General features: G+C 45.2%; 1 protein-coding gene and 1 long non-coding RNA gene across 3 annotated transcripts in view; one reads left to right on the forward strand and one right to left on the reverse strand.

The window, feature by feature from the left end:
* Nucleotides 1-10,290, reverse strand: part of LOC118561878 (kinesin-like protein KIF20B) — a 54,732-nt gene extending 44,442 nt beyond the window's left edge. For both annotated transcript variants that reach the window (XM_036134139.1, XM_036134138.1), the window contains exons 1-5: nucleotides 10,236-10,290; nucleotides 7,057-7,170; nucleotides 6,843-6,989; nucleotides 5,787-5,906; nucleotides 5,618-5,712 (exon numbers count right to left, since the gene is read on the reverse strand). In XM_036134139.1, coding sequence (XP_035990032.1) covers nucleotides 5,618-5,712; nucleotides 5,787-5,906; nucleotides 6,843-6,878 — 251 coding nt within the window. In that variant the 5' untranslated portion in view covers nucleotides 6,879-6,989; nucleotides 7,057-7,170; nucleotides 10,236-10,290. The remainder of the gene's footprint in view (nucleotides 1-5,617; nucleotides 5,713-5,786; nucleotides 5,907-6,842; nucleotides 6,990-7,056; nucleotides 7,171-10,235) is intronic.
* A 7,094-nt stretch (nucleotides 10,291-17,384) lies between these two features.
* On the forward strand, nucleotides 17,385-20,858 carry LOC118561903. Its single transcript, XR_004930357.1, has 3 exons — nucleotides 17,385-17,631; nucleotides 19,882-19,945; nucleotides 20,816-20,858. It is a non-coding gene; the product is annotated as an uncharacterized LOC118561903 (long non-coding RNA).
* Nucleotides 20,859-21,075: the final 217 nt, after the last annotated feature.

The following is a 21,075-nucleotide window of genomic DNA, read 5'->3' on the forward strand; positions in this document are numbered from 1 at the left end:
CCCTCCTGGGTCTCCACATCGCAGACAGGCGACGGACCCTCCTGGGTCTCCACATCGCAGACAGGCGACGGACCCTCCTGGGTCCCCACGTTGGACGGCAGACTGCCGTGCTCGAGAGCCGCCTCAGACGCCAGAAAGGCTTGCTCTGAGCCCGCGTCGGACGCCGTACTGGCGTCAACCAGATTCTCTGTACCAGGCTCCTCTGATGCAGCCAGCGAAGCAGGACCAGGGCTTTCTGTGGCCGTCTGGGCAACAACTAAGGCTTTGGCTGCGGGCTGAGCAGGTGCAGAGGCTTTGGCTGCGGGCTGAGCAGGTGCAGAGGCTCTGGCTGCGGGCTGAGCAGGTGCAGAGGCTCTGGCTGCGGGCTGGACAGGAACTGAGACTTTGGCTGCAGGCTGAGCAGGGACAGGGCTTTCTGATGAAGCCGGTGGCGGGGTTACGGAGACCTCAGCCTCTGGTGTTGGTTTGGCCCGATAGGGAAGCAGGTCATCCCTATCCCCGTAAAAGAAGTCCCACAGCTGGGTCTCATGGATCTGGGGCGCTTTGGTTGGACGAGGCGTGGACCTCCGAGCAGCGGCTGAACACTTCACCCGGGGAGCAAGCTGAGTGTCGTGGAGGTGGTGACCGAGCTGAGGAGGAACAAGATGGTTTCTGCTCTGGCTTGCTGGGACAGTCGCAACGCTGTCGGACTGACTCACCAGGGGAAGAGAGGTGACGTCAACTTCAGCTGGTGCGGCTGCAACAGCAGCATCTGGCTGGGCTTCGGAGGAGGTCATGTGCCGGCGGACCCGGCGTCTGCGCCGGGAGGGACGGGGTGGTGATGAGGCAGCAGGAGCTGCGGCAGAGACAGTAGCAGTAGGAGCCTCAACAGCGAGAGGTACAGAGGCTGGATCCGTGGCTGGAACAGCGGCAGACTCAGCAGCAGCTTCAGCAACAGGTGCAGCAGGGGCCGCTGACGTGGAGGAGGCTGAATCAGCAGCGCCAAAAACAGCTGCCGAGACGGACAGGCTAGAGGGCCGAGGTCTGGGTGGAAGTGGCCTGCTGAAGAGCTGGGCAACTGCAGCCCGTTGATTCCAGTCGAGCTCTTCGTACACCCCCGAGAATTCAAAATATGGTAAGAGCTCTGTTTTACTCTTCAGCATGTTCCGCACCTGAGCCACTGCACTTACTCGCCTCGAAGGTGGACTGAGCATTGCGATCATATCCAGACAACCTCGAACCTGTTCCATGAGGAGACCCGCGTTCTCCTGGAGAATGTGCTCCGCTGCGCTGCTATCCGGGAACAGAGCAGGATCCATTTTGCCGGTTCCTGCAGTGAAACTCTGTGCGGGTTTCGGGTTCAAATGGTCAGTTCGTTCTGTCATGTTTTTAGATGAACCCGAACGTAACCACACACAGAGTACAGTTAAAAAGAGAGTTTATTGAAGATGATGAATTGTGGAGGAAGATGACCAGAGTTCAGACCAGGCTGGAGCTGTAAATGGCTGGAGCTGGCGAGCAGAACGGAGCCGGAGCATGAAGATAGCTGGACCAGCAGCACAGCAGCATGGAGGCTTGAGAACCGGAACTTGATCAACAGCAAGACTGGATGAATACTTGCATGACTGGAGTGAGAGCAGGACCAGAGTCACAGCAGATGGGCGGAGAACTCAGGCTGGATGAGAACAAGATGAGGTGAGCAGCAAAGAGCAAAACCCACAAGAGTAAACAGAAACCAACAGAACGAACTGACAGGGGAGGACTGAATGCAGGGAGCTTAAATAGGGAGGCTGACAGGTGTGCTGCGTACTGGCTAATTAGTGACTGACAGGTGTAGATGATTACTGAGCATGGAATCAGGAGCTGTATGGAAGGTGGAGAGTGCCATGAAATGTCCATGGTGCAGCAGGCAAGGCTGCACCATGACAAAAAGAACAAAGTAAAAGTAAATATGAAATTAAAATGCAAAAAATACATAATATAGAAAGTGATAGAAACATCTTCCATGGACAGTATTTACGCATTAATTTGTCTGCTACTTTTTGCCAGCCCTCTCTCCTGGCTTTAACAGACTTTGAGGTGTTCGTTTTAATTAATGACACAAATTCGGCATAACCTTCCAAGCTGGTGTTCTGCTTGGGAGAAAAACTGTGGGCGTTCTTTGGCCAACTGAACAGCCAATAGCAGCGTTGCTGATCAATGTTTCTACTATCGATACATTTCCCCTTTTAAACGAATGCATGAACGCGCAGTTATCTCAGATAACTCAATCCAGTGATACTAATCGTAAACAACAGGTGTGTTCGAAGAACCCAATTAGCCGGATGAAATCATCTTGGATGTGTCATTTGATCTTGGATGTTTTAAGCAACGTACGAAGAACAGACCCCAGGTCTCTCCCCAGGATACATAAAGGTTTAATAAAAAACACTAAATAACTGACAGGCAGCTAATGTGGTTCAGTTATTGGTACAATTATCAGCTGGAAGGAAAAGCAACTGGTGCTGCTCGTCTTTCTCCCAACAGCTCAGAGAGGCGCTCAGACGGATCTGTTTGTTCTCTTAAGAAATAATTTAATTCTTAAGAACATTTTTAATTTAAAATTAATTCTTAATTTAACAGCAGCTCCTTTTTATTCTGAAATACAAAACTACAGAATTACAGGAATTTGGCATCTGTGTGTGCAAACTAACCTGGTTTCCTGTTAGAATTATTTTCATTATTCTCCACGTTTTATTTTATTTACCATATTCATCGCATTTATTACATATTTACTCATTACTATTAAAAATGTTTTAAGGTTTGAGTTTATTCAGATATTAAAGTGTTTTTCAGATTACTAAACTTTCTCTTCTATGTTACAGAGCAAGGCTTTGTGAAGAGAAAAGGTCTCCTGATAAATGTTTTTGTGTGATTTATTGCACCTCACCATCTGTGGTTACTCCTAAATCTACAGACCGGGTCTAGTCCGGGTTCAGGTCCGCCGCTCAGAACCCAGAACCTTTTTCTCTAGTAGGAAGAACCAAACAGAACCAGGAAGTCGGGACACTGACAGATACCTGAATGAGGATCTGAAACAGGAAGCTGTGGACTGGCAGCTACCCGGGTCTCCAGAGAACCAACATGTTCTGCAGACACCTGACCGGACCTGCTGCTCAGAACCGGACCGTCTGCTCTGCTGCTGGTCTGAACTAGTCACAGCAGAGCAGCAGCTTCCTGTGGATCAATGGTTTCTCACAGCGACCTTCATGTACCGTCCCTCCTTCAGTCTCCATCTGAATTGGGTCGGCCCGCCTACCTTCTCCATCTGGGTTTGGGTCAGGCCCGCCTACCTTCTCCATCTGGGTTCGGGTCGGCCCGCCTACCTTCTTCATCTGGGTTTGGGTCGGGCCCGCCTACCTTTTCCATCTGGGTTTGGGTCGGGCCCGCCTACCTTCTCCATCTGGGTTTGGGTCAGGCCCGCCTACCTTCTCCATCTGGGTTCGGGTCGGCCCGCCTACCTTCTTCATCTGGGTTTGGGTCGGGCCCGCCTACCTTCTCCATCTGGGTTCGGGTAGGCCCGCCTACCTTCTTCATCTGGGTTTGGGTCGGGCCCGCCTACCTTCTCCATCTGGGTTTGGGTCGGGCCCGCCTACCTTCTCCATCTGGGTTTGGGTCGGCCGCCTACCTTCTCCATCTCGCCGCTCTTCCTCTTGCGTGCCGAGCGTGAGATCTTGACTGTGACGGGGTTCTGCTCGCCCTGCCGCCTCAGCGCCATGCGGTTGGGCTGCAGGGGGCTGAAGGAGATCTCAAGCTCGGGTCGGGGGAACCGGCTGGTTCTGCCGCCCTCCGTGGAGATCTCAGAGGACTCCAGAACTGACAGGAAGCCAGACGAGCCCTGAGAGGTCAGAGGTGGCGTCATTGTCACAGACATGGATGGTTTAGGGTACCGTTTCTCCTACACCGGGTCAAACAGGCTGAGCTCACCCGGCTGCTGAGCGACGCTCTGGTCATCCTCGGTTCTGGGTGTGAGGCTCTGGTTCCACTGCTTGGTTCCTCAGCCACAGGATCAGAACTCTGGTTCTGGTTGGTCTGTGGGCAGAAACACAGAAAACAGGAGATGTAGCTATAATCTTAGTTTATTCTGCAGCTGTCACCCTCTTAAAACGTGAGTCGGACCATCAGGACCCGATGTGAAGTAGTCGGTGCTGAGCAGGAGGAAACCGGACCTGAAGCTGAGCCTCCATTTACGGGTCAACAGCAGAACATCAGAGGTTCTGGAGGCCATCTTTCTTTAACAAAGCTTGGTTTAAGCTCAGCCTGAAGGTTTTAAACCCGGATCAGAACCACAGAACCAACCAGTTTAACTGAACTCCATGTGGAGCGACCAGAATCCTCCAGAACCCTGAAGCTGTGGTCTGAGACTAAAGCCACACCTCGCCTACCTCCTGCTCTTCTTGCTGATGTTGGACCTCCTGGGTCAGGACCTCCCTAGCAGCAGCCTCAGCTCCTCCAGAGCGGCGGTGGCCTCCTCTCTGGCTCCTCGCTCCGCCTGCAGAGAGGCCAGCGCCTCCTCTTTCCCCGCCGTCTGGTACTCCAGAGCAGCGAGCGTCTCTGCTCTCCTTGCCTTCTCCTGGAGGAGCTCAGCCTCCTGTGACGATGATAATTAAACCCTGAACATCCAGAACCTGCAGAGCATCCATCAGAAACCAGATCTTACCAGGAGCTCATCTCCCTCGGAGCGGTTCTGGGGGCCCGGTTCTGCTGCAGCTCCTCCAGCTGGGCCTTCACTTTCAGAACCACTAATATCTCACAGGTCCGGTTAATCATCTCTTTCTAGACCGGTTCTAAAAATAGGGGAAGGAGCGTCTCACTTGAAGTCTTTCTGCACGTCAGAGAACAGCTCAGAGAACTCCTGGCCGACCTCCTCTCTGACGCGGGCCTCCAGGAGCAGGTTCTCCGCTCGCTCCTTCTTCAGCTGCTCCAACAGCGCCACCTGCCTCTGCAGAACCCACAGGAGACAAGAGACGGCAGTGAGAAACGGGTCGGACCTGAGGAGAGACGCCGTTACGTCAGAACTGCTCTCTGACGGTCTCATCAGGTCAGGGAAGTCTGAGGCCAAAGGTCAAGGTTCAAGGTCAGGTCCAAAATCTCTTTTCATCCATCGGGTCCAGCAGGAACAGCCTAGGAACTAGAGACGGGCTTTTATTGGACCGCTTCCTTTAAACAAGAAATTATTTTGACAGTCAAACTTGATTTTAAACTAAAACGATCGTTCTTCCTGTTTTCTCCAACCGAGCAGCAACAGAATCAAACATCAAAGCTGCGTTTGGAGCTTTAATCCATCGCCAGAGAAAACTGGGATGGAGTTTAAATACGATTTGTTCTCGTTTTTATTATTGTTGCTATTCTCATCATTATAACTAAGTAAATAATTAAGGAGTAAATTCAATATCAGAGGCTGGGACCTGGACATGCAGACCCGACCACAAGCTGCTTGGTTTCCTGCAAAAATCTGCAGCAGCAGCTGATGAAGAGGAGGAGGGACGAAGCTGCGGTTCTGACGTCAGAATGAAGGTAAACGTGGCGCCGCCTCCAGCAGGAAACCCAGCAGGTGGATTCATGTCAGGAGAAATGTGGAGCAGCTAAAACCACTGACCTGGTGAAGCCTCTTATTAATGACGACTTCTTCACCTTGTCAGCCGTCTCCTCCATGCTGTCCTCCATCAGACTGGAGTCTTGGTCTTCACCCTGCTGGACGGATGTTTTAGATATCAGGGATGACTGAGACGTCAGCAGCTACACGGCTAAAGGCGACTCCTTCCCACCTGAAGGTCTTCCAGACTGGCTTCCCAGCCGCTCAGGGAGCTGCTGCTGCTCTGCAGCGTCTTCCTGCTGCAGGAAGCAGGAGGAACGACGGGGAGGAGCCTGGAGATCACAACCTCCACCTGAAACAAAGCCAACAAACTACCTTTCACATTTCTCTCTGTTCTATCCACCTTATTTTTGAACACGGAAGTAACTCTGGGTCCAACTTCTGTTTTTTTTGTGCTCCACTTCCGTTTCAGCGCTTCCCTCGGCCAAATAACATTAGCTTGACTGAAATGATAAACTGTTGCAGCAATATTTCCAATAATTGCAGAGCGATGGAAGTGGCAGGTCAGCGCCGCAGCCTTAAACTATTCATGACTGAGAGGATGACATGAAGAAGTGGCCTCTTAGAACTTACCAGGACATTTTAAACCATCTTGGGTCGTCACTTGGTGCGGACGGCTCTGCTATGTGAATGTACCAAGGCGAGCCTCCACAGTGGAAAAGTTAGCACGGTGTTAATGAACAGCAACATGGATGACCTGGTATTCATGGAGGCTGATGTCCGTTCAAGCCAAAGCAAGTCCAGCGTTCACTCTGCTGGATCCTGACTACATCAAGCGGCTCTACCGAGACCTCAGAGCGCTCTGGTGCTGCGGCTCCAGGGGAAGTTCTTCAGTCATGCAGCGGTGATCTTAGGGAAGGTAGGCTGATGAATCGTCTGAGTCAAACACATAATGGCTGCTTCCCCGTTGTGATTAGATTGCTGTTCAGTTCATTTTACAAAGACAGCAGTGCTAAATGTTTCGGAGTGAACTGATGTTCTAATTGGATATCAGAACTTAAGGCTCAACAACTTGAGGACGTTGAGGGTCTCGTCGTACATGGAGGCACACTGGCTGACGTTGACCACCATGCAGGCCTTGCTGCTGCTGCAGAAGAAGCCCTGCAGGTAGTGGGTCAGCTTGCTCTCCCTTAATGGAACGTGCTGCAGGAGCCTGGAGGCAGCAGACAGCGGGTCACTCAGGACGCTCCAGGACCAGAACTGGTTCCCAGAACCATGAAGGTCCTACCTGGTGTGCTGGTTGTGCTGCAGAGCCTTGATGCATTTGCCCAGAATGAGCAGCGAGGCGTTGATGTTTCCAGCCTCCTTCAGGTCCTCTCCTTTGTTCTGGGTCCTGGAGCTGCGCTCAGAGCCTGCCAGGTCGCACAGACACAACCTGCGGGACGTTAACACCGTTAGCACAGCAGACGCTCAGAGACGCTGAGGTGGCGCCGGCTACTCACGCGCTGACGGCGTGGACTGGTGGCGGCTCGCCGTCCTCCACTCTCAGGATGCGGATGGAGAAGATGCTGTGGCTGCAGCAGAAGCTCAGACTTGGAGCCCAGCAGGACCAGAACCTGCAGCCCCATAAATACAGATAATCCCCATAAACACATTTAATAATTTAGCTTTTATTAAAACTAAATTTGTTCCATAAAGAAATGTGATTTCTAGCACTAAACTACACACAATAACATTTGATTTTATTTTTCAGTGTAGTGACATTTATTAATGACTTTCTCAGTACTTAAAGGTTTTAGAACATAACATAAAAGTATATGGCATTTGACATTTTAAAAGTTTTAAGCCCCCCCTGAACATGAGAAAATCCTCGTTATTCGATGCATTACGCACATATTCCCTAGTTACTGGAGGAAAATAGGGAGTACCAATATGGCGGCTGGTGGCTTCACAGCGACTCGTTCTAACAGTGGCCAGAGCCATAGAGAGAAAGAGTTGCGACACTCTTTGATGTCACCGCCAGGGCAGTCACGTGGTTCGTGTAAACCGCTATAGTTCCAAAACATACGCTGGCTGCATGATTACATATTTGTTAATGTCAGTTTTCCATTTTGAGAGGCAGGGTGACAACGAAAAGCTGTATATTACTTATATGTTTTACATTTTTGGAGGGAAAAGCTTATGTTCATGTTCGTATGGAAAGGCTAGAACGGCTCTAACTTAAGTTTTCTTTTCCATATGATTCATGTGATGACAGATGTCTCATGATTTTCATTTTACCGTGACTGGGCTGTATTATTGATTACCGTGATTTTGCTTATAAATTCCGATTCAGCCATTAGCTTACCTTCGTGGTAGCGTTAGGTCTGCCGTGGTCCATTCAGCATTCGCCTAGCAGCTAGCTCACTTCTGATAAGTGGTCACCCGCAGACCACAACGTGAAACATGATCATGTTAAGAATATAATTTTAAGATTAAGCCATTCACATATTATCAAAAGCATTATGCTTATATGTTTGGGTCTATAGGTAAGTGCAGCGCAATTAAGATATATATATAAATTGCACTGTGCAAATACAAATAAATATAAGCATATGCACCATAAAGGCCTATTTATATAATGTACAGAGTTGACAATTCAAAAGAGGTAGCTATTTAATCAATTTATGCCTGGATATAACGTTAGTGCTACCTCTACAGAGGGCGAAGTCAAGCTAACAAACTAGCAGGCAATCGGTGGTCTACCAAGATAAAACATATATATAAATACGCTGTGTACATACAAATAAAGATCAGTATATGCATCATAAAGGACTTCTGATAAAATATAGACAGTTGACAGTTCAAAATAGGTAGCTATTTAATCAATTTACCCCTGGATATAACGTTACCTTCACAGAAGGCAAGTCAAGCTAACAAACTAGCAGGCAATCGGTCGTCTACAAAGATAAAAGAAATATATATAATTATGCTGTGTACATACAACAAAAGATCAGTATATGCATCATAAAGGACTTCTGATACAATATAGACAGTTGACAATTCAAAACAGGTAGCTATTTAATCAACTTACCTCAGAAGTTACTCGACAGTCAGCAATGGAAGTGAATGATGTCCAACGCCATAGAATGGCTTTTTGGAACTACGCGAGGCTGCATACCCCGGAAGTAGGCGGCAAAAGGCGTACAACGGAGTCCAATGGGAGTGTCGCAACTCCTTCTCTCTATGGCTCCAGTGTTGCCAACTCAGCGACTTTGTTGCTATATTTAGCGACTTTTCAGACCCCTTCCAGCGACTCTTTTTCAAAAAAGCGACTAGCGACAAATCTAGCGACTTTTGGAGACTCTTAGGTGAAAGCACGTATCGCTCCATACTCTTGTCCTCCAGCGGCACGTGCTGCCGTGGGGCGCCTCCCCCGTCCCAACCCCGTTCTCCCGCAGGAGTCCCTCTCAGCGCTGCAGTCAGAGCCACAGCATGTTTACCCTCAGCGTCCAGACTGCAAATGAAGCGCGCATGCGCCGGGATTGACGGCACAGGTTGATCATAAATAACTGAATTTGAAATATTTTATCCTAAATAAATACCCGGCATTTCATTCACACAACCACATGTTCGTGTTTTACCGTGATTTGTAGGCTCCTTGGTGGACCACAAGAGGAAAAAAGAAAACATTAAACAAAAGTTTAACTTTTTTTTTTGTAACTCCGCCATAATGTCTCTTTATGGTTCATTTTGCCAGTCTCAAACCCGGGTAAAGGAGGAGGGTTAGTATTGTAATAAAATAAACATCAATAAAAAATAAAAATAAATAAAAAATAATAATAATAAATAAATAAACATTAATGGACAGAAAAAAGTAGCTCTATATATGTTCTGAGTGTTTTTACTTATTGTGGGAGAAACGTTATTTCTCCCACAGCGTCAATAACATGCACATCACATCATGTGGTACATTATGCAAATTAGGCGATGTCATTCAGCGACTTCTAGCGACTTTTAGCACAGCCAATAGCTACTTTCCTTACTGAGGAGTTGGCAACACTGTATGGCTCTGACAGCGGCTATTAGCACTCCAGTGTATAATAGAGATCAGTGATCAAAACCGACTCATACAAAAAAAACAACCTGCATAGAGCAGCAGCTTTTACATTAATCTCTTTCTCTTTTTATACATTTACCCAAATCAACTGTTCAGTATTTATCCTCTTTTTAATCTTAAATCAATGAACGTGAACCATTCAAATTGACAAAGTATCACATAAAGCTATAAAATTAATTTTTAAACAGCCCACACACACAAAATGGTGTATATGAATTATTTTAAATCACATTTGATTTGTTAATCATTCATTAAATTACTGTCTCTCAATAACTCAAAAGCACACTGTTGCTTGTTTTAGTTCATAAAACCAGCTCGCTAACTATATAGCATTAGTTGGCATATAGTAATAGTACAAATCACATGCAGCAATAGCTCAATTAACACAGATAATTTACACAAAACACAATTTTTTACATCCTCAATTCACTCATATACCTTCATCTGTCTCCAGCTGGTTTTAAACATCGTCTCCAAGCATAACAACATAACAAAGATACTTTCTCCATGAAATCAGTGAGCAATCAGCCAGAATCAGCAGTAGTTAGCATGCTATGCTAAGCGCTAATCATCATTACTCACCGCAGTTTTCACTCGACAAAACACAACAACACGGTGATGTCCCGCAACCAAAAACCCTCCTGGCAGGTGCAGATAATCTCCTGGGATCAATAACTCAAGATATAACACAGTTTTAATCAGTATTTACTTAGTAACTAGTTATATTGACGCCTCCTGTTCTAACTCTCTCTAAACTGCAGTAACGGCATCAGCGCAAAGAGAAAAAAGACAAAAGAAGAAGCGCGTAGAGCTTGTAGTTGTGAATACGCTCCCTGCTGGCAGAAATATGGAACTACAACAGAAACAAACTATTGAATATTACAAATAAAACAAAATTAATATTCTGCCTTTTTTTGGATTACAAGGGAAGTGAGGAAAGCTTTTCCAAATATTCCAGCCATCAGCTTTTCTACATCAAAAAGAACATGGAAAAGGAAAGAGTTGCTCTGGGTGAACAAATACTGACGGCATCAGGTAGGACCAGGCAGGGATTTTAGGGCTAAATATTGCCATGTAGAGCTAATATATAGAATATGCAACTAGAGTATATTGCAAAGTGGTAAACCTTGTTTCAGTGTCTAAGCTCTGTTTAGGGAGATGCTACAAAATCTGCTGGCCACGCCCACATTAAGACATTTATGTCATGTGGAATATGAAACGCATGGAAGTGATAAAAGCCGACTATTTGATGACATTTATAGTTACATAGGGACAAAGAAAAAGAAACTTCATGTCCTGTTAAATCCCCAAAGAATGTTTTTTTAGCCTGTGGAACAAGCAGTGATCAGGTAATGCTCCACAATAACCACACTAAAATGTTTTCACTTCAATTAGATTTTATTTCTATAGCGGCAGTTCACAACACGTCATCTCAAGGCTCTTTACAAAGTCACATTCAATCAGATCCTAAAAAGTAGCTCTCAGTGTTTCCAGTCCAGAGTGCATGTAGGAGGGAAACATTTGGTACTAAAACGCCTCTCACTGCATGGCAGAAATTGTGGCATTAAGCACATCTGTGGTCAGAAGCTTTGGGCATTACGCCATCCAGTTGAGTCCCAACAGAAACAGTTTATGAAATATGGAACCTGGCAACTTCTCCCCTTCATGATACGCCTTCACTCAAGGCTTTGGATGCAAGCATAGAGACATATGCAGCAGCTTCTTCTTATTATTTGATTATTATTCTGCTTCCACACAAACATGAGTGTCAGCCGCATCTTGGCTGAAGGAAGAATGATGAGGGCGGACTGCAACAAGTTTGGAGTTAACACGGTGAAATCTAGCCAGAGTTGAACTAAACTGGAGCATTAGAAGACAAAAGGGCAGCTAGAGAGAGCAACGGCAACGACATAAAGCAACTGGAATCATTCTAGAGCTCCGTATACGCATGAGGTGTTCACTGTCAACATCTGGTTGAAATCACTAAGGTAGTTGAAAAGATGGCCCAGACAAAAAAGAATTTAAAAGGTGCATGAAGAGGTAAAAAGCTATTTATTCAAGGATTCACAGCACACCTTCATAAATATGAAACCATTTACTATTTACATAAACTGCATTTATTTCACATTTCAAACACACATCACTATCACATTTAACTCTTCCAAAGAATGTCAAGAATCTTCTTCAAAATGAGCAGAGCTTAAAATGTTGGTCTATATGTAGTAATAAAGATTCTCTGCATGTGTAACAAAGGCAGGTTTTTAGGTTGGCCCTGAAGTGTTAAGCTTTACTGTAAATGTCCCAGCAATAGGTTGGATGATGTGGGCAGAGAAAAACAGCGTAGCTGCATCCCTGTTGCCTTGCTGGCCACATCTAGCTTCAGCAGATCATTTGGTTTTCACAAACTCTGTCACACTTCATTGGGATTGTCTGCAAACTGCATTGCTTCATTATAAATATGATCTGGATGTTGACAGATAACAATGATCCTGTAGTTTAACACATAGCAGCAACAGAAAAGGATGGAAGCTTGTTTTCTATGAAGATGTGGTAGTGTGACCTCTGAACATGGAGCTGATCTTAGTGGATGGAACACATGGAACCATAAAGGTGATGTTACCTATTTTCTGCCATTGTAGACTTTGATTCATGGAACAACTGCTCCTTGTGTTCTATGGTAAAAGCAGCCAGAGCCTCCAGTTACAAACTGGCTGAGTAAATGTATTGTTTGCTGCTGATTTTCTGCCGTTTAGTAACTGAATCCTCAGCATGTGGAGCATTTCATGGTGTCATAATGGACGTGTGATCATGCTATATTCAGCTAATCCTCAGCAGGATCTGCAGCATGAAAACAGTAGACGGCTTTCAGATTGTCTGCAGGTAACTAAATGCCAGCTTAGTCAGCTACTAAGTCAGATGAAGGCCTGATTGCTCACTCGCATCAGCATTTGTAATTATTTAGTCATTTGTATACCTGTACCTCAGTAACAATGCTTATTCAGAACGTTGGGAATCTGTGAACTGACTTAGTTTTAGAGCATAAAGTAAAAATACAGGTCTAACAGTCATTGAAGGAAAGCAGATCATCAAGGGTTTTAAAATGAAATAATAATAATATTACCTTTAATTGGATGTTATTGGATGTACTGTTTTAGTGGAATATGTGAAATGAAGCGATTTGTGTTCAACTGTTTTATGTGCCGTTGTTATAGATATATCAGTAATTAGAATACACTGTAAAAAAGATAATGATGATAATGATGATGTGGTGAGGGAAAATCCCCAGGGATTACTTCAGGAGAGTTTCCTATGAACATATTACTGAGATAACTTCATCAAAGAAGCAGCTGTGACTTTTAAAAGTCATTTCTCTGTGTTCCAAAGGTAGTAAAGTGATTGGCTGTAGAAGTCAGTGTTTGGATGAAGAACATTTACCTCCACATAAATCTAGAAAACAATACATGTGAAATTCTTTGAGTTAATTTCATTAAGTCTGTCATCTTCAGTCATTTCAGATTTCCTGAATAAATCAGCAGTCATCTGCTGTCAGGTTATAATCACCACCTACCACAATTAAACCTGAAGAGTAAATTTCCTTATATTCAGAAATAACATCCGTTAGCTTTAACATTAGCAACTTATTCTGATTAGTGTTGGCATATCCATAAATATTTAATAATAATCTTTATTGTAACATACATTCCAATGAAATTTGTTCTCTGCATTTAATTCCTTAGGGAGCAGTGAGCAGCTATCACAGCATCCAGGGAGAAATCTGGGGTTAAGGGTCTTGCTCAGGGACCCAGAGTGGCAGTCTGTGGGAATTGAACCCAGAACCTCTGGAACACAATGCTCTAACCACTAGGCCACCACTCCCCCATTATAACAAAATATCCTTCAACATTTACCAGAACTACCATCCAGTGACTGAGCTCATCAACTCTGGAGGCAACAACCTTTCCAGGACATCTATTAAACAGACGCTCCACCTCCAGAACCTTTAGAACCTTTAGAACCTTTAGAACCGAGGCTCAACAACATCCTTTCTCCACTGCTTTGACCACTAGGTGGCGTCTGTGTCACATGAGTGAGTTTCCTGCAGAAAAGTGCAGTTTGCTCCTTGTCCTTTACAAAATAAAAATAATGCTTTCCTTTTCACATTGTCCCTGAGTCCTCTTGCATTCAGAGAAATAAAAGACAGATTTGTTTTAAGCATCAGCAACGCTGTTTGAACAATAACAGCTTAAGAAAATATCAGAACACACCAAAAAACAGCTGTTTGGAAAAAGTAAAGCTAATAACTTTGTTCCTATTTTAGGTAGAAAAGGAATAGGGTGTATATCCCTCTAGTTTCTAAACCAAAACAAATGACAGCCTTATTGTAAAACTATCTTCAGCAGCATGTTTAGAAAACACCTTTAAATCTTTTAGTCCTTGGCATAAATGGGTCGCCCGTTTATGGATCCTAACGGGCCGTGGTAGAAGGCCCGGTCCCCTGCCTTCCTCGCCTGAAGAATCTGGGGCCACAGTTTCTCTCTCCAGCCGCTCCTCCTTCATCAGATCTTCTGGAAAACGGACACCAGTGGACTCCCAAAGCGGAGACGTTTTAGTCATTTTCCTTTTGCCGTCTCTATGCTGCCGTTTGGTAAACTGTAGAATAATCTGGCGGGTTGGCTTCTCCTCCTTCTTCCCCAGCCCATGAACCGTATCAACGTATTCATCCATCCTCTCAGCCCATTCTGCAACAATCTTCCCCAGGAGGTGAACCACGTCCTGCTGAATGTTTTCCCCCATCGTCTCCTTCATCCCTCTGATCCTCAGCTTCCATCTTGGTTCAGAACCATCCAGTTCTCTCCAGTTAACTTGGAGCTCATTGACTTCCTTTGGTAGAACTGACACCTCCGACTCCATAACAGCCATCTTCTCCTTACAATCTTTCACTTCAGCAGCATTAAACTCTAGAGCCTTGGCCAGACTACTGATCATGACCGTGTTTTGGCTCAGCTTTGTCTTCATGTCGGCCATCTTTTCATCCTGAGGGTCAAATCTCAGGTGGAAAGCTTGAATGGCTTCCAGTAGATTCTCCATTGTTGTGTTTTGTGTCGTTATTTTGTGAGCATGAGCTCCTTGGAAGGAGTTTGAATCAATTGTGCCGTATGGTGGAGAACACGATTCCCTCCTCCGCCTCTTCCAGTCTCCATGTCTGATGCATAGTCATGGTCCTTGTAGCTGAGCTTTTCTCTTTCTTTGTGTCTTCTTCTGGGCTTTGGCTCTTTTCTTGCTTTCTTTGTACCTAAGTCATGATCAGGTTAGTAAAACTTAGGTTTAGCAGAGGTGAAGAAAGTCAGACGACATTAACTAGAGGCACATTCCACAGCAGCTCTAACAAACCCTTCTGTCCAGGCGGCCATCTTGTCTCTGTCTCTGTTAGCAGACTTTCAGACTTCCAGCAGCTCATTATCTGGGTCAGGTGTTCAGCTGCAGGGAGGAGACGGGAGTGTCTGGACGCTGCTGCAGGAACAACTGAGACAGTTTGGCCAGATGTCAACGGCTCAGTTTATATAGATTCTTTGAATCTGGATCTTTAAATAGTTCATTTTTGATTGATTATATCAAGACATCAATTATTTCTTCTTTCTTTCACAATTTCTTCTCAGCTTTTGTGTTTTTTTGGCAGAATTGGGACATTTAGTCAAAAACAGTTCTAGTTGGAGACTCCTTTGGTTCTAAACTTGTTCTGGGAGCACAGACTGCCTCTCTAATCTTTTTGGGTTCTTGCTGACCTGAAGAACAGTTCTGGACCTCATGGAGGAGTCCACTCCGTGTCTCCAGAACCGCTTCTCTTCCACTGACTGGGATGGTTTTAAACATCTCACTGTGGATCTTGGTGAAGGGACAGAAACCGGATCTGCAGACGTCTGGTTCTGTGAGGAGATGGTCTTCCTCCAGGAATCCATCCTCACTTCTCCAAATAATGAAGTTTGGCTCACCAAACGGGTCAGAACCACAATGACCAGAGAAATCTCTGTTTCATCCAGGAGGACATGACGCTCTACAGGGAACTGTGGAAATGGGCCAAAAGGAGCTTCACCTTCCAAAGTCCAGATATGAGGACAAAGCTGAGTGTTTGCTGAACACCAACAGGTCCGGTTCTGGATGGGATGGTGAGAAGAACATGATGGAGATGCAGCCAAAGAACCAGAACCACTCCTTGAATGGGAGAATCAATCTGGACCTTTCTAACGTCTCCAATGTTCAATGAATCATTTTAATGTTCATTATTCTGATGAGGAGATGTTTGTTTTCCTAAACTTTGATTTGGACCCTGAACAGAACCGGTCCATTAATAAGTGTATAGAGTTGGAACCTTTCCAAGGAGTCAAAGAAAGGAAAAGTCCTGGTCCAGATGGGACCCGAGGAAATGTGTGGAAAATGGTTCTTTGTAGCTAGCAGACATTTTTAGTTGGACCTTTCAGTCGGCTTTGCAGCAGAACCTGGTCCAGTTCAGAAGAAGAAGAAATCTTTATTTGAAGTTACAATTTTACAATGAAATCTGTCTTCTGCATTTAACCATCCCTTAGGGAGCAGCGGGCAGCTTTTCCAGAACCCAGTGAACAATCAGGGGTTAAGGGTACTGCTCAGGTTTGCTCCAGGTTCTAGCAGCCTTATCAGAACCAAGAGTTCTGCTCTAACTACCTGGGCCACCACTCCCCCTCAGTAATTGTTCCCTGAGCTAAGATCTAAAGCTCAGAGACACTCGCTGTCTTCAGTCCAGAACCTCTCAGCTCTCTGGTTCTGAAGGCATTAGAAAAGCTGCTGAAGGAGGACCTGATGGAACCGGGTCAGGACAGTTTGGACCTCCTGCAGTTTGCTTCCAGGACGGGTCGAGGACTGGATGGTGAGACAGGGACACTTTGAAAGCTGCTCTGAAACATCTGGAGGAAGCAGAGGACCTTGTTGGTTCCCTTTTTATGGACTTCTCTTCTGCTTTTAATCCCATCCAGCTCCACATTTTAGCAGACAGCTTCCAGAACCTCTAGAACTTGGACTCTGTTCTGATCTGGTGGCTGATGGACTTTTTAACTCTGAGACTTTTTAACAGTGGTTTCTCCTCTGTTCTTTGTTTTCTACACTAATGATGGTCAAAGCCATGGCAGAGGCTGCTACATTATTGGACCTGCAGGAGGTTCTGTCCTTGTGTCCGTTCCCAGCAGTGATCCATCAGAACCGGGTCTCCTGGTGGAGGAAGGTGTCAGATGGAGCAGTTCCTCCTTTTTAAACATCAATGTGGTGAAAACTAAAGAGCTGTGAGTGATGTGAGGAAGAAGCCGACTGTCCTCCTCTGTTTTCAGGAAGAATGCGTCTGTTGAAGGAGTGAAGCTGGAGAAACACCTCTGGACCCAGACGGACAGAACCTCTGAAGCCCACATTGATGCTGTGTGCAGAAAGCAGCGTGCACACAAAGCATCAAGCAGAAGCTGCAGCACTCTGACTGGGAGCTGCCTTGTTTTAATGTGGACCTGATCTGAATGAATCTGCTGGAAGGTTTTCTCTGAGCTGCCGGCACGGCTCACTTCCTGTTAAACACCAGAACCAGCTGCAAGCTGAAGATGTGCAGCTAAACTACTGGATCATTCAGGACGCAGCTACACACTGCCACCATGGAGAAGCAGCCGCTTCCAGCAGCTCTCAGCGTTCTGCAGGAGAACCAGCAGATGAAGCTGGTGTTTAGTGACTGTTGTTTTCTGTCCTGATGTCTTCCTGGCAGCTGCAAACCAAACTGCTCCTTGAAGAGAAGAAAGAAACTTTGAACCTTGAAGCTTCCAGGAACTCCACTGCTGCTCCTGCTGCTGCCCCGCCCTCCTACCTGTCCCACCTCCATCACAGCTGAAGCTCCGCCTCCTTCCAGGTAGCAGCTCACCTGTGTCTCAGTGCTTCAGATCTTGTTCTTCAGCACTTTGGACCGTCTGAACAAACTGTAAGTTTGCTTTGTTTCCTACCAGAACTTTGTCTTGAGGAACTTTCCTCTTTGTTTCTGCTCTCTGATGTCTGGAGAACATGTTCACTTCTGATTTCAGCACAAAGTTTCATCTCTGCTGTCTGAAGACTAATCTACAGGATTATTAGATTATTGATGAACTGGAACCAAACAACATGATGAACAGCTGATGTTCAGATGTGATGTTTAGATGAGCAGAACTCTGTCGACCCAATCAGAGCTTCACGGCTCCAGATGATCCGTCTAAAATCTAAATATCTGTGAGCTTAAAGACAGGAACGTCCTTCATGTTGAGTTAAAACCACCTTTTAACCTCCAACCAGAAACTCTGGACTCTGAGAAAAACATGTGATCTAAAGGTTCTGCTGCTGTTCTGCTAAAGTTACAAAGGTCCACTTGAAACCTGAACCGTCTCTTTAGAGGTTCTGCAGCTCCTTAAACTTTGTGGATCGTCTTAAAATGTGTTTCTGTCCCTTTAAGAACGATGGTTGGTTTGATAAATTCACAGTGACTGACGCAGAACTTCTGAGGTTCTGGTTCTGATATTTCTCCAGCCTGTTGTTTATGGCAGCTGTAAAATATCTGCTGTTCAGAGAGCAGATTGAAGAACAGCTGAAGACCTGAAGGTGGGTCCAACCAGACCAGGAAATGTTAACAGCTTTAAAGTTTTCATCAATATTTTAGATTTTAATGCATTAAAAGTCAGATAATCCAGAAGTTTAATATTGATCTAATAAATCTATGAATAAAACAATAATATTTCCAGTAATCAGACTTAAAGGCTGATTTGCTGCTAAAAGTGATCAGTCTGTTGTTCCACAGTGTTTGACCCATGAGGGACAATTATTAGTTAGTATTTTATTTCCTAAATGAAGAGTCTGAGGAGTTTAAGAACTTGTTGGGAACATTGTTTTCCTTAAATTCATGTTTCAAACTAAAGTTTCATTAAACAAAGATCTTTGTTCATGAAACCACAGAGAATCTGGAGCTCAAGCTGGTTCTGATCCAGTTAATATTATTGGTTCTGGTCCAGTTTCAGGTCCAAGGCTCTGATGTCCACCTTCTTAAACTCTGTCACCAGCTGGGATCTTCTGATGCTTTGATTTCTGCATAAAAACTAAAAGAAGTGAGTTTGCTTTTTAATGCTGTTAGTGACACAGGAAGGGATCAGCATGGAGAAATGGACCTGGAGAGGCCTGCTGCTTCACACTGAACTACCCGACCAGATCTAGTGGGTCGGTTCTGAAGCAGAGGCTGAGGCATGGTCTCATATCTGCTCTACAGCTCAACATGTTCTGGTCCTCCTTCTAGCAGAACTCTGAGAACCTGTTGATCCAAAGTTCTGAACTTCAGCTCCAGCTGATGAAGCAGAGGAGTCTGAGCTGGTGTCAACAGGAAGTAGTTCCCTTTTCTTGGTGCTGAGAGATCTTCCTGATGCTTTGGACCCAACGGTACCAGTCATGTGGACCATGGAGCTGCTGTTTATTAACACAGAAGCATCATCAGCTTTGGGACTGAGTTTAATCTGCTGTTAGAAAAACTGTGATATTACTGAGTTCTGATCATTTTAATGAGCAGAGAGAGAAACTGTGGCTAAAATCAATGATTCTGGAGGAACCGGGTCTCCTGGCTGAATGTTGCAGCTTATTTTAAACCCAGAAGTCCTTCCAGGAGTCCGGGATGCTGCTCTAGAACTATCTGGATAAAACATCCTGATTAAATGACTAAAGTTTGGACCAGAACCCAAGAAATGAAGCAGTTCATCTAGAAGTGAATGTTGACCAGTGATGAAATGGCTGAATGTAGAAATGAGTGAACAGCAGCAGAGCATCAGAACCAGTTAGTTCACTGTACTGGATCATAGCTACTAGAACCTGCTGTGGTTCTGGATGTTTGGACCTTTAACAAAGGCTGACAGAAGTCCATCTACCATCTGTGGTAAACCCTGATTTAGTCTGTTTTCATCCTCATGTGCAGCTAGTTTCTAGTCTGAACATCAGAGACGGATCCAGGTCCAATCATCTGGTTCCACTTTATCTCTGTTGGACTTTGGGATTAAAAGCTGCTGACGCCTCAGAACCCAGTTCAGTGAAATAAACCATTTACTGCTCTTCCTATCTGATCCACTCTGGTTATTGTGACCTTTGACCTTTATGATCCTGCTTCAGGTGCCTCACTTTTTGCCTCCATTGTTTTAACCTCATGTTGTTTTTCTCCTGCTGCTCACAGGTCCAATAAAGCCCGGACTTCACTGTGGCTCCACTTCTCTGGCTCTGGCTCCATTTTGGTAAATGTGAGCAAATCTTCTTCTTCAGCACCAGCAGCTGATGTTTACAGTGTGAATGTATTTTATATGGAGGGTGTGCCGGGTCAGAGTCCATCTGGTTCTAACAACCAATCAGTTTGCTGCTGACTCGACAGATTACGGCTCCTTATATCACTCAGGAGGTCCAACAGTCAAAGGTCCGGTTTATTAATAGTCACAATAAAACCAGTAAAAGTGGATCTGAGTCCTCTAGAGCTTAACCAAACAAGGGAACCAAATATTCCACTGAATAAATAAGAATAAATCAATAAATAAAAACAACATGTCAGATGTGTCAACATAATTTTGATTAAGGAAACACTTAAATGTTTTTCAGAGATCTGAATGTTTCTACGTCTGAGTGGAGAAGATATGAAGATCTAAGCTTTTCTAGAGATTTGGAGCAGAAATCAAAACTCTGGTCTCCCATCAAAGTCAGACACAACAGCTTCCTGCTGCTTCCTGTGAGTCCTTTCAAAATAAAATGACATCAGTGTTAAAATGTGTTTGATTCAGTCAGATTATTAAATAGTTTAGCTTTGATGCAGCAGATAATCCACTTGTAGAGTTTGATGATTGTGAAATAAAATAGTTGCTGATGTTCAGTCAGAGTGAATCAGTGTGAGTGGATGAAATGTTGCTCCATGGCTCCATCTAGTGGACTGATAGTAGAAGTACAGCAGCTGATGGCAGCTTCCTCTGCCTCTCACTGCTGTCTGACTGCATTCAACTGACACTGATATGAAGCAGAGAAGAAGAGCCAATCAGAGGAGGAGCAGCTGATCTTTTTCCAGCACTAATGATGTAAAGGATGATCAGAGTTGATGTGCAGATGAATGATTTGTGTTTCCTCTGCAGGTGAAGGTAGAAAGTGTGTGTGAGCTGATGTGGATGTGAATTCAGCAGCATGGATCAGTGTGAGGACAGAGAGGAGGGAGTCCCTCCCTCTAAAACCACTCTGTGTGGGGAAGCTGAGAGCCAGAGCCACGCTCAGAGGTGAGATCAGCATCTCTAAGTGTCCAGAGCCCTTTTCACACAGCGTTCTCACTATATCAGGCCAGAAGAGACCAAGTGGTCCTGAAGCTGCTGCTGTTCCTCTTTGCTGCTTCATCCAGACT

This window comes from Fundulus heteroclitus, unplaced genomic scaffold, assembly GCF_011125445.2.
Source record: "Fundulus heteroclitus isolate FHET01 unplaced genomic scaffold, MU-UCD_Fhet_4.1 scaffold_75, whole genome shotgun sequence".
In the NCBI taxonomy this organism is placed as follows: Eukaryota; Metazoa; Chordata; class Actinopteri; order Cyprinodontiformes; family Fundulidae; genus Fundulus; species Fundulus heteroclitus.